The sequence below is a fragment of the Ambystoma mexicanum genome, chromosome 6p, assembly GCF_040938575.1.
Source record: "Ambystoma mexicanum isolate Mex_15411 chromosome 6p, UKY_AmexF1_1, whole genome shotgun sequence".
NCBI lineage: Eukaryota > Metazoa > Chordata > Amphibia > Caudata > Ambystomatidae > Ambystoma > Ambystoma mexicanum.
This window is the reverse complement of record NC_090935.1, coordinates 1,503,438,073-1,503,451,734: the sequence shown is the minus strand read 5'-3', so window position 1 is coordinate 1,503,451,734 and position 13,662 is coordinate 1,503,438,073. Positions and strand designations below refer to the sequence as shown.

Sequence of the window (13,662 nt, the reverse complement as noted above, 5' to 3'; positions counted from 1 at the left end):
GTCTCCCTCAGCCAGGCTCAGACCGCTCAATCAACAAGTACCTGATTCAATGCTGATCTCCCTCAGCCAGGCTCAGACCTCGCGATCACTGCACTTGCAGTGGTTCCCTTCCTCAAGCTTTATTCACATTTGTTATGGGTTCCCTTCCCCTGACTTATTTCATACTTCGGTCTTCTTCAGTCATGCTCGGACCTCTCACTGATATTGAAGATTTGAGAATGTGCAAGTCTTTTACTATAAATCTCCGCAGGACCACTTTGACTTTCACTTCAGCTCTCCCTTTGAGTATTTGTCCCAGTTTCTCTTGGTCTTTGGTAATTCCATACCATAAGCACAAAGGTTCAAAGAAATCTTTCTCTCAAAGTATTTACCTTTTAACGTCCCCTTTTGCCGGCGTTAATCTTGACCATTGTGCATTTCAGAGTTTGTTCACTTTGTTGCTTTATGACAAGATATCACACATTTCGCAGATAATTTTGATTGGGCCACTTCCTTTCGCCAGACCACTCCGCTACTCTGTATCACTGTCTTCAAACTGATCAGTAGCTTAAAGTTCACTACTGGTTTGCTTTCCCTTGCGTCTCCGCAGCATGTGCGCAACCTTCAATTGTAAGATGCATTGTTGCGGCTCCAATCTTTCCTTAACACACACTGGCTTTTCATGTCTTCCCCTAACTGACCTGCTGTATGCATTCTTTGCGGCTTTGGTTCACGAGTCAGTGTTCATACCCCAGGCTTGGCCTCGCCTCCCCAACTCTGTCGTTCACCCGGGAAGGTTGCTGGCATCCTTGAAACACAATGCAGTCTTCTTGTCTCGGATTTGGCCTTCTCTTGTGTATCCCTCACAACTCATCAGAGGCAAAAACCTCCTGCAGTGATCTCCTAGGTTTCCCTACCCTTTGCTCTTGTCCTTTGATCGGTCGTTCTGCTCCAGTGGGTTTGCCTTTTCCCCGGAGGATGTGCTTCTTCTCATGTTCCACCTTGCTCAGAGTGTATCTCTATGTTCCACCTTTTATCTGTGTGGGGAGAGCTAATGGGTATCAGATGTATATGATTTAAAGTCAAGTGCCTGACTTTGCCTGACCCGATTAGCGGGATATGTCCAATGAGATATGTAAGGGTTAGTCTCTTTACTCTGTTGCCCCCTTCCTCGGCCCAGAGTTAAAGTAGAAAGGGGGATGGAGGTGGGAGTTGGGATGTCAGAGAATACTATAAAATAGGATGAGGTATGTCAACGGGAAAGGGGGGAATACCACGTCTCACCATCGGTTGTCTCTCCCCCACTGTCTGAAGACCCCCCTCCCAGGTGATCCTCCCGCACTGGTCCACCCTCAGGGTCTGGATCTAAAGACAATGGCCGTGCCCTGGCCACCTCAGAGTGATCCACGGGGGCTAGCAGGTGAGACGCTCTTTGGTTTCTCACATCAGCCAGTCCAGTGCCCACTCTGAGATACCAAGGGTATTCTGGAGCCGTTTTATGAGGACAGAATGGTTGACCATGTCGAAGGCAGAGAAGGGGAGATCCAGTAGGATGAGGACAGCGGGTACGAGCAGTTCTTCACAGATGTTTGGAAGAGCAGCTTCCGTGCCTCTGGATGCTCAGAATCTAGATTGATGGTCGTGGAGACCACCAACAAGTTCAGTGTGTGAGGTAACTTAAGTGTGGAAAGGCCAACTTCTCTAGCAGTTTCCCCAAGGAAGGGGATGATAGAAATAGGACAGTAGTTGGCTGGACAGGTAGGTTCTGCTGAAGGTTTTTTCAGGCGTTGTTGTACAAGGAAGTGCTTGAGGGAGGAGGGAAAAGATCCAGTGGCAAAATAGTGGTTGCAGAGATCAGCAAGTGCAGGGGCAAGAGAGCCAATGCTGTCTTTAATGGTTCTGGAGGAGCAGTGGGAGACCTATTTGGAAGAGACATTTATGGAGTGGACAACTCTGGTGACTTCTTCAGATTTCGGGGAGTGGGAGGAGTGTAGGGAAGGTATGGTATCACAAGTATGACATTGACACAATGGATCAATTTGTAAAACCTTTATTGAAAATGTTGGGGTCGGGGAAACTCCTATTTTGCCCTATAACTAAGATGGGAGTAGTCTCAACCATCAAACGATAAACAAAACAGTCCTAGTGGAGTCTGTCAAATCAAAATGGCCTATGCTAACAAAAACCTAATGCCTGCCCTATCTCTTGTACAAAAAGTGTAAAAAGGAGAAATGTATGTAGAGGAAAAATCTGGGTTCAAAAGAATAAAGGTAGTTGAACCAGCTCTCCTCCTCATGTTAAACCTTGCGCAGTAAGGCTGTCCTTGTAGGCAGGATGACACTCTCGCTCGGTTTCTAACACTAAGCAGTTCCGAACCGTGGATTGAGGCCTGCCTGGCCTTCGTCTTTCTTGACTTTCAAAATTGTATTCCAACGTAAAGTTCACAAAGGTCCCCCTCTTCCGGGCTCAGACCTTAGAGCACACAAATCATGTAGGTCCCCCTGTGTCGGGCTCAAACCTCTCACGTCACAGTTCAACACCAACTTGTGCTGGGGGGCTCCCTTCCCCAAGCTAATTGTACTCCGGGTCTCCCTTAATCGGGCTTTGACCCCTTTCAGATGTCGAAGACCTTCGAATTTGCCTGGCTCTCCCTACAGACCACTACAGGACCACTTCGACTCACAGTTCACGTTTTACTCTCGCTTAATTCACTTTTGTTGTTTGTTTGGGTTCCTAGTGATTGTTTCTAATGCCAAAGTTTCGAATGGCAAAGTTTCTAGAAATAAAATGCATCGGAAAAATGCATCGAATAAATTCATTTTTTTTTAATGGTTGGTCCCCCAACCGCTGTTTTTTTTTTTTCCCCTTAAAACCCATTATAGTAAAAAAAAAAAAAAAACTTTACCTACAAAGAAAATGCATTTTTTCGCTGCATTTTTTTCCGAAACTTTGGCATTCGAAACTATATATTCGAAGCAATGCCTTGATACCTTTTGTTCGCTTTATAGTTTCAAACAATGTACCTTTCACAGAGACTTTCGAATGGGCTACTTCCCTTCGCCGGACATCTCCGTTGCTTCGTATCGCTGATCTCACAGCTGCCTTTTACTTCAAAGTTCATTCACGGGTCTGCCGTTTTTCGCATCTCATCCAAATGCGTGCAGCCTACACTTCTATAATGTTGCTACTTCATTCGCTTTAACACACATCAGTCTCGTCTCTCAGGTCGCTTGCCAACTCACTTGCTTTATTCTTGTTTTGCTATTTCCAGTTCATGAGTCAAGGTTAGTTCCACAGGCTTGGCCTCGTCGCCCCAACTCCGCCGTTCACCCCGGAGTGTCGGTGGCGTCCTTGAAACACTATGCAATCTTCACTTGTAGGATCTAGCCTTCTCCACGTGTCTTTTGCGGTCTGTCAGAGGCAACAACCTCCAGTAGGGCAGTAGGGAACCCTTGCTCTCGTCCCTTGGTCCGTTGCTCTGCTCCAGTAGGTGTGCCTTCGTCCTGGACGTTATGCTCGTACTCGTGTTCCACCTTGCTCAGAGTGTGTCTTTAGGTGTCGCGTGAGAAGAGCTAACTAGTATCAGATGTATGCACTTAGTGTAAAGTGCCTGAATTTTCCTGACCCGATTAACGGGACATGTCCAGTACAATATGAGAGAGTTAGTCTGGTTACTCTGTCACCTTCTTTCTAGGCCCAATGTTTGTGTAAAACGGGTATTAAGAGTAGCCAGGTGAAGGAGGTCTCTGTCTTTGAAGGTTTTCTGAGGTGGAGTAGATGGGAGTGGTACACCAATCCGAGGGGGGGGTCATAGAGAGTGGTAGGAGGAGAGGCAGGTGAAGGAAGGAAGTTAATGAGGGCGTCAGGCGGTGGTGGTGGTGGGCAAGGAGGAGGTGGGCAAGGGAGGAGGTGGGCGAGGAGGAGGAGGGCCTTTGTGGTAGACATTAATGATGCAGCTTGATGAGAAGCCGGCCAAGAGGACTTCCCACTTGGTGCCACCATTAGTGGGAGAGGATGTGAAAGGGCTTAGAGTGGAGATGAGATTGAGAAGTCCATGGATCTGGAGAAGGGACAGAAAAGGATGTCCATGAAGATCTCTCTGGAATTTGCACTGACATGGGCGTCTGCAATAGGTAAGCCTGGGTTTGCTCTCAGTATGTCTTTTGTGTACGTTTTTCTTCCAGTCTTTGTAAGAGAGGGGAGGGTAGGTGATAGTGTAGCAGTTGGAGAAGGTAGGAGAGATGGCGAATGCCATGAGGGTGCCAGAGTATAGTTGGCGGGGGGGGGGGGAGAGGCTGCACTGCAAGTTCTGGCACAGCTCACAAGGCGTTATAGTGTTTGCAGGAGGGGCATACAATGCAATGAAATCTGTGGTGCAGGATGTTAAAAGCACAACATCTAAGTTTTAATATCAAAACAGGGCACAAAATGCAGTGAAGAAAAGAAGGATAAGATCAAGGCACGAAGTTAGAGTGTGGAGATGTATTGTTCAGGTTTTGTTAGTGGAGGAGGCAGTGGGAGTGTTCAGCCATCACTCAAGTGCAATGGCTGATGTGGGTGGGGGCCTCCTCATCATTCAGGGGATTAAAAGGTGGGGGCCCTCCTAGGTCCAAACAGGCACAGACCGGGCAATAGATGTGGGCCTTTGATAGAGGGGCTGGTTCCCGCCTGCCGGCGCTCTTGATTGGACGATGATAAGGAGGTAGCCAATCGAGGGGCGGGGGGGGGGGCAGCTTGCCCGCAATGAGAGGCTCCACACCCTAGGAATTGTCGGCCATCTTGCAGAGTGGAAAGCTCTGTGTTCGAAAAATGCAGAGGAAGGTTTAACACCTTCGTAGCTGCACTCAACAGGAGTGCTTCATGTTGAAATTAAAGTTTAGCATTTTCATTCGATTCAGTGCGTGGAGTGCGCTCGCCATCAGTATTTTTGCTTTATTTTTCCAAATTCAGTGGAAAAAAGCTCAGCTCAACCGGGTGTCGATGTAATGGCTGAGCAGGTTCTGGTGATGGATGTCCTATTGCATTCCTGGGAAGACCAGAAATAGATCTCTTCACTTCTCCAAAAAACTGCAAGTGCATTTGGTTCGCCAACAGGTTACCTCAGCTAAACAGTCTAGGGAAACATTCACAATGCCATGGGACAACAAGTTCTTTTACACATTCCCAACACTTCCACCGATTTCGAAGGTCCTGCAGCCATATAATCTGATTATCATTGCATCAGCCTGCGCAGGCCAGTACTGATTTCTCAGATCTGCTGACCTAATTCCAGAAGCAACTCATCACGCTTTGGCAGGCAATTTGACCTGTTGCACCAAGTGGGAGGCAAGGTTCCCCACCATAAACCTTCATCGCTCAACATCAAAGCCTGCCTCATGAATCACAGGAATTAGGGCTCATAGAGATACCTCGAGATTGAAAAGGTATATTAACGACAGCAAAGGCTCTATCCATCATCAAATGCTACAACAAAAAGTAGTAGAGGTTTAGTACCTGGTGCGGCAGCCATGGCATTTACGCGCTCTGCTTTCAATCTCATCAAATACTTACATATCTAATGCACCTGGCCATGGGCGGCTTATCCTTTTTGTCCAACAAACTATGTTGCATCCATTTAATGATGCACTCTGAAACCGATCACAACATCATTGTGGTCTCAGAGACTTTCCCGGGTGCAGAAGTGTGCTCCCTTTTGTGAACTGGATACAGGACTCGCCAAACTGATCCTTTGTATAAAGAGAATATTGTAGCCCGTGGTCCCTCGGGGCCTGGCTAGTGCAGCTTCATGCTTGTGCCCTGAGGGAACAGCTAGAAATAAAGATGTAGATACCAGGGTAATGAAGCCTTTGAATACATATGTAGTGTGTTTCTTTATTTACATTTGTCCTATGTGTGTGTGTGTAATAAACCATCCGGCCCAACATCACGCTGGATGGAATGTTAAAAGAAAAAGAAAACTATGCAATAGAACTCCCCTGCCCAGGAATGGGTTGGGCAGGGAGAGAAAAGAATCCAGAAGGATTTAAAAATGAAAAGACTGTTTTAAAAGGACAGTTGAAAAAAAGGAGAGAATGATAGACTTACCTGGGGCAGGGGGAGGTAAGAAGAGGGAAGGTTTTGCTGCCTCGAGCGCTGGAGCGCTCGAGGCCGCAAAGATCCTTAAAATGGTGACAGGCAGCGCATGAGGAGCCCAATTTCAGGCTCTTTATTTGCTGCAATCATATATGAAATTCCAAAAGGGCATGGTGTTTCTCTAGTACCCCTTCGATGCAAGCAGAAAGATACTGCGTTAACTAGACGTCAGGAGTGCTAACATGCCATATAGACTGCAGCAAGTGCTTTTGCCATCCACTTACCTGTTAATAGCCTTCGGAACCTAGTGGTACTGCCAAGGGAGTCTCGAAAGCCGTCTGATGGACCTCTTCCTGGAAAGTGGAGGGCACACTCTACAAGAGCCATGTCATGGAAGACAGCACTCATAGTGGGAATGATAGCTGCTGCTTTAGGACATTTGTAGAGTGGTGATATGGAGTATAATGCGTACTATCACAAGGTTTTACAACTTCAACCAGACAGCTGAGGACTCCGGGGCCAGGCAGGCCTTTCTATGCAGCCTGTTCACTCGAAGTGAGCCTGTTGATATTCTTCTTCCTCTGTGTGTGTGTGTGTGTCTGTGTGTGTGTCTGTGTCTGTGTGTGTGTGTGTTGCTTTGTAAACTATTCAACAGCATGTGAATCTATGATGGGTCCAATGATTGAGAAAGAAAAGATTACTTGTCTTGAGCTACGATTCTCCAGCATTATCTTTCATAGGTTCACTTGCTACCCTCATGCCGTCCCGCCATGAGGCCTAATATTGGACACTGACCGTGCGTAACAGGTATCTGGAAATGGCTGCCAAGGGTGGAGCTAAGGGAGATGGTGCCTATTGGATGATTGGCAAATGGTCTAAAATTAGTGTAATAGAACACTAAAGTTAGTGCATCTTCTCATGTACAGTTGAAACTGCTTTAATAATGCACAGTGGATTCCTAGCCTGACGACAAAGGATATTTAACAGCATATGAATCTTTGGAAGATAGCAATGCTGAAAAACGGTAGTTATTTCCATCAGTTGTCCAAGAGAAATAAAGAATAGTGAGATTTTTAAATGGGCGATTGATTGAACTTCATGACCATTGATGATTGTGGAACGTTTCTCTCTGCAGCTTTGATGTTTCATTCTTTTTGTCACAAAATATTATCTAAGACTTAAGAACGCATGGCTCAGTTACTGCTCGAATGATTATCAAATCATGCCTCAGATTCTGCATTAATAACAACCTCTTTTTCTTTGGCACATATCATGTTTTGCTGCAGAAATAGTGATCTCATGCTAGAAATAAAGGTAAGGATTAAGGGCAAATAGTGCGAATTGCTGGGTAAAATTCGATGTGATTTTATCTACATTTCCATGCTCTTTATAGATCTTGTAGGCAAGTGTTAAGTGCAGTGGAGAAACTTTGCCGAAATGTTGGGGGGGGACATGACCTCTGAAGAAAAGGTGCCCCATTCAAATGAATGGGGACAAAATAGTGTGCCATGACAGTTGGGGGGGGGGGGGCAAACACCCCCGTCCCCTCCTAAAATTACGCCCATGGTTAAGTGTGTTCAGTTTTGCCAGTCATTGAACATCTCTTGACACAGTTGACTTGGAGTAGTCCAGTGTTTCTCATTTCTTTTTGATATCCACGGAAATAAGCATTTGCTCTCTATCCGATCAACACTGCAGGGTCCTTTTAAGAAGCTGATCTATTAAACCTGAATCGAGTTTGTTGTATTATTAATGCGTTTTAAATGTTTTTATTCTGTTTAGGACCAATGTGTTGTCTATAAAATGGGATTGAAAGACCACATATATTTAAATGAAGTAGAAGCGATGTTATTCTTTAAGTATGTATCATATGTACTTCTACTTTTCCTGTTTATTTTAGTACTGGCGACAAGTGTACCTGATCACAGTACTTGCTATGATACTGGCGGTGTTCTTTGCACAGATTCATCCCAGCTACCTTACTCAACAGTGGCACAAACTGCGCTCCATTATCTTCTGTTCTGTGTCTGGATATGGAGTTGTTCCTACAATACATTGGATTTGGCTCAATGGAGGAATTGGAACTTCCATCGTCCAGGTAGCGCAATACATTTATGAAGTAGCCTGTTATGTGCATGTTTTGTTTACTTTCCCAAGCTTGAATCATCCTGAGGATTTACTTTAACCCTTTAGGTGCCATGGGGTTTTCCCCCAGTGCCAAGGCCTTTTTTGGTGATTTTGGTATGTCGCCATTTAATGCTTTGTAACTTTTTTGTTAGATGCGATATATCTGCCAAATTTAGCCCCTTTTTCCCACATGTAGGCAGTCGTAACACCACCTAGGAATCCTAGGTTGCTGTAGGGTGGTGAGAGGAAATAATCAAAAAGGACGAACATTTTGTGATTTTCAAAAAATGCCAATAAAATGATGTACAAAGAAGCCTGTGTTTTTTTCCTTGTAAGAGCTAGGAACAAATGGTTTGCTGTGCTGAATTCCCCAATTTCCTGGCTTTCAAAAACAGGTTGAGTGGAAACGAAAAAAAAAATGTGGATGTGTCTATCAACGGTTTTGTGAGCGGTAGGCGATTTTGCCCATTTTTGTCAATTGGACATGCATGGACAGAATGGAAGAAAAGGGTAGGAAAGCTGAATTGGAGGACCGAAAGGCATACATTTGTGGAAAGTAGAGAAAATTCCAAGTTTAGGAAGGGGTGATTTGCGCAGGTCGGGCAACAACAAGGTAGGGGAAAATGCAATAGTTTGGGGAAAAAGCGGGAAAATGACTGAAAAAAAGGTATGTGGTGGGCATGGTTGGCTTGGTACGGCAATGGCTTCTATGCATTTTGAGAAAAACAATGCTCCGCTACATTCCCCTGACTCTTGCAGTTGGGAAAGCACACATTTTTTGTAGTGTTTCACAGAACAAGCAAAACCACAAGCCAAACACTGAGCCATGGTACACAGGAGTTTTATGCTTATGGCCTGAACAGACGTACTTAGCATGTGTAAATCAGGAAAACCAATGTGGTGAGGAACGGCAAGCATACATTTACTGAAAGAGCTCAGGAAGACCCTTTCAAGAGTAGGTGACTTCTGCAGGTTACAAAAGTGTATGGTGCCTAAAGCAGCGACTAAATGTAGGGCACATTTGGGAAATTAAAGGGTTGTGTGACAAAGGGCACCAGCAAATGGGTTGAAACGTTATGAAAACCACACAAACACAACACATGCCATACCATGCCGCGTTCCCACAGGTGTCCCGATGAAAACGGTACCTCAAATGTGCGGATGCACCTACCTGGGCCTCAAGGGGAAAGCCGAAAACACCCCTAACACCAAGTCTTTTCCGACAGCTGAATTTCACAATTTTTCCAGACAGGCACACCATACAGATATGGGCCTCGGGTGTCCAAGCCACCAAGCAATACAGGCAACCCCATGCATTTCCAAAAAGAGGACACCCGTGGGAATCCGCAGAGGTCTGACTTGCACAAATCCGCCCAGAATGTTTTACCCAGAAACCCTGGCAAAGTCCGAAATGTGGCAAAAAACAAAATGCACATTTCACTTGGCTCACCCACCGAAACACGCTGCCAAAAACACATGGCCTACCGTCCTGCGTTTCCACAGGTGTCACAATGGAAATGGAAATGGTACCTCACATGTGTGGGTGCACCTACCTGGGCGCCAAGGGGAAAGACGAAAACACCCCTAACCCCAAGTCTTTTCCGACAACTGAATTTCACGATTTTTCCAGACAGGCACACCATACAGATATGGGCCTCGGTTTTTCAAGCCACCAAGGAAAACAGGAAACCCCATACATTTCCAAAAAGAGCGAAATGTCTGAGAATTGTCTTTTATTTCCAGCCAATTTCAGAGAAATTTCCCTCTGTCCACTCACCCGAAACACGTCGCCAACAACAGATGTCGTACCTTCTCACGTTCCCACAGGTGTCACCACGAAAACGGTACCTCACGTGTGGGTGCACCTACCGGGGGCAAAAGGAAAATGGTAACCCACTGGTAACCCCAAGCCTTTTGGCACAGCACATTTTGTTTGTGTGGGCAACCTACAGATTTGGGCCTAGGGTGTCGAAGCCAGCAAGGAAAACGGGGAACCCCATGCCTTTCCCAAAAGAGGACACCCGTGGGAATGCACAGAGGTCTGACTGTTTATTTATTTTATTTATGTATTTTATTTTTAGCATTTTTAAAGCGCTCACACAGCCCACGGGCATCGAGGCGCTGTTGCAGGAATTGTTTGTTTTTTAATTGCGTAATTGTTTCTTTTTGTTTAGGTGTTATTTATAACGCGCTTAAACACCCAGAGGTTTCTAAGCGCGGACCCGGGGATTGAACCTGTGTTGCTTCATGTCGTTTCGCTGAGCTATCCTCCCGGAACTGTGTTGCTGGAAATGCATCGGAGTGCAGGGCCTTCGTATCCTTGTCCTTTACTGGTTTTTATCGTGTGTCCTGTCGTGTTTTCCGCGCAGGCGTTCATGTGGGTCTACTGGCGGTGCAGCTCTCTTTTGGTTTGGGGTACAGACCCATGGGATACCTTTATGGCACCCATGGGTGGGGGTGCAACCCTGTGCCCCTAGTGTATGTTTTTGGGCACCTGTGTGTGGCCCACAGAGCAGGGTCTGTGCTGGTGGCAGCTCCATGCTGAATTTGACAGGTGCTCTGGGTATCCTCCATTTTGCCCTGGCATTGGAATCAGTAGATTCCTGATAGGAAACAAGATTGCCCCTGTGGCCTCTTGCTTTCTATTGCCTGTTACCTTGTTTTCCCAAAGTCCTGGGAAACCCTGACTCTGTCCCCCTGACTGACTGTTGGGTGGAAGTTCCATATATGGTGGTGTTGTGAAGTCCAGGCTAGACTGGCTGGAGCCTTCCCAGTGACTGTATGTTGTGGGTACACCCTGTGGGTGGGACCTGGGTGAATGGAGTGTGTGACGAATATGCACTTCTTGTTGTGGATGTCTAGTTTCTGGCGTTTGACACAATGACTGAGACAGTCTTGCCCAAAACTGGCATGAATGCAGTGTGGAGTGTTGAATGGCTGGGTACTTGTCCCAATACACATAACTTGTTGTGAGTGTCTGGAGAGAAGTGAATGGCCTGACTGCACTATGCAACTGATTGGCTGCCTGCCTGCATGAATGCTCTTCTGACCTATTGGTTGCCTGAGTGTGACCCAGCAGAATGAATGGGAGCTCAACTAGTATATCTGGGGGCATCTCACTGCTAGAATTCGTGTTCACGTGAAGAAAAACTGGAGTTGAAACTGAAGCTTAACCTTGAAGCCCAGCTGGAAGAGAAGTCTTGCTGCTGCTCTACTTTGGCGATCTGAAAGCTGCTGTTTCTCCAAGGACTGAACCAGAGAGGACCTGTTTAGGCGCCCTCTTCCCGAGCTACGATGGACCATCATGCAGCAGTTGATCTTTGCCAAAGCTCCCTGGTAGACATACCTATGACGGGCTGCTGACCAGAGACGGGGACTGCCGCGGAATCGCAAGGAGATGCGCCCGGACACTGTTGTCAATCACCATCGCCGACCGACCGGAGCCGCCGTGCTCCCTTTGCCTAAGTAACATTTGATCCAAGGACTCTCTCGCCTGCACCGTTGACCGATTTGTCCCGCTAGAGAAAGTCGAGTCCGCCGACGCGCCGAGAAGCATCTGCCGGTGGATTTCCCGGCACCTAAAGACCACAGACGCCGATGAATCGACGCCCTTGTTGGGTCACAGTTCTTCAAACTCTTTGCGGTCCTGAGCTATCGTCACCGAGGTGCCCTGCACGCCTCTTCCTTGCAGGACGCCAACACTCCGTCATCGACGAGCACCGCTAGGAACAAAGCTGCCGCCTCACTGCCGCCGTTCAACCCTTTTCCTCGTGGGATGTCAATGATCCATGGCTCCTACCACAAAGGGAGCCGCTCAAGAAGGATCCGTTGACGACCTGGCAACAAACTCTGCTATTCCAGGTACATTGGGGTTGTAGAACTATTTTAGAAGGAAATAAGACTTCTAGAAGAATTTATGGACTGGGCTTGTGATATATCTTTACAGGTTGCCCAGGTGGGAGGGGATCTCCACACAGAACTGTGTCTTGGTAACGGGGCCAGTATTCTGCCATTTGTTCTAACCAACTGCTTTCCTCTTATGTCTATTGTTGGTTACCTCTATTAATTGATTTGTGTGACATTTAACCAGAGTACAGTTGATGCACTTTAAAGTTTAAAGGAATCTAAAATTAATTGTAGTACCACTTAGAACTGTATATATTTGCCATTGTAGATTCACTGAGCACAAAGTGAGTTATTGTGATGGTGTACATAACCTTGAACTTAATTATATAAAGACTGTGTTTTAACTAATACAGTGTGTGGACATTCCTTTGTGGGAGCTTGGGGACTACACTGTACTTAAGAACCAGCCTGCATCACCTCCTGAGAAGCTAGGCCTTGATTGCTCATCCATTGCTTCTGTAATAGAGAATCTTGGCTGGGGTCCTCTGTGCCTTTCCTCTACCATATAGAGAGCAGAAGTACAAACCCCCCCCCCCTCCAGTCTTTACACTGACTTGCGCGAAGCGACCCAGAATTTATTACCCAGAACCCCAGACAAAGTGAACATTGTGTTTTTTCCCCACCAAATATCACACTTTGTCGGGGATTGTGGCTAATAAAAACTGTGGCAATTTGCGCAAGGCAGACCTCTGCGGATTCCCACGGGTGTCCTCTTTTCGGAAATGCATGGGGTTCCCTGTTTTCCTTGCTGTCTTCGCCACCGTAGGCCCAAATCTGTAGGTTGCCCACATGAACAAAATGTGCTGTGCCAAAAGGCTTGGGGTTACCAGTGGGTTACCCTTTTCCTTTTGCGCCCCAGGTAGGTGCACCCACACATGTGCGGTACCGTTTTCATCGGGACACGTGTGGGGACGCGGGAAGGTAGGCCAGTGTTGTTGGCGGTGTCTTTTGGTGGGTGGCCAGAGCGAAATGTCTGAGAATTGTATTTTATTTCCAGCCAATTTCATAGACATTTCCCTCTGTCCACTCACCGAAACACGTCGCCAACAACAGATGTCATACCTTCTCGTGTTCCCACAGATGTCCTGACGAAAACGGTACCTCACATGTATGTGTGCACCTACCGGGGGGCAAAAGGAAAAGTGTAACCCACTGGTAACCCCAAGCCTTTCGGCACAGCACATTTTGTTTGTGTGGGCAACCTACAGACTTGGGCCTAGGGTGTCGAAGCCAGCAAGGAAAACAGGGAACCCCATACATTTCCCAAAAGAGGACACCCGTGGGAATGCACAGAGGTCTGACTTGCGCAAAGCGGCCCAGAAGGTATTACCCTGAACCCCAGACAAAGTGAAATTTGTGTTTTTTCCACACCAAATATCACACTTTGTTGGGGATTGTGATTAATAAAAACTGGGGCAATTTGCGCAATGCAGACCTCTGCGGATTCCCACGGTTGTCCTCTTTTCGGAAAAGCATGGGGTTCCCAGTTTTTCTGGGAGAATCTCCCCTTTCCAACAACACCACCCTCAATCTCAGGCTTCAAATACAGCCGGAGATCGAGGGGTAGAAAAGTGGAGA

General features: G+C 46.7%; 1 protein-coding gene across 6 annotated transcripts in view; it reads left to right on the top strand.

Moving 5' to 3' along the window:
* The window catches only part of PAQR3 (progestin and adipoQ receptor family member 3), a 473,228-nt gene that overhangs the window by 291,500 nt on the left and 168,066 nt on the right, over nucleotides 1-13,662 (top strand). For 4 of the 6 annotated variants that reach the window (XM_069626346.1, XM_069626350.1, XM_069626345.1 and 1 more), the window contains one exon: nucleotides 7,952-8,149. The exons of the other annotated variants lie outside the window; for them this stretch is intronic. In XM_069626346.1, the coding sequence (XP_069482447.1) occupies nucleotides 7,952-8,149 (198 nt within the window). The remainder of the gene's footprint in view (nucleotides 1-7,951; nucleotides 8,150-13,662) is intronic. 6 annotated transcript variants of the gene reach the window in all.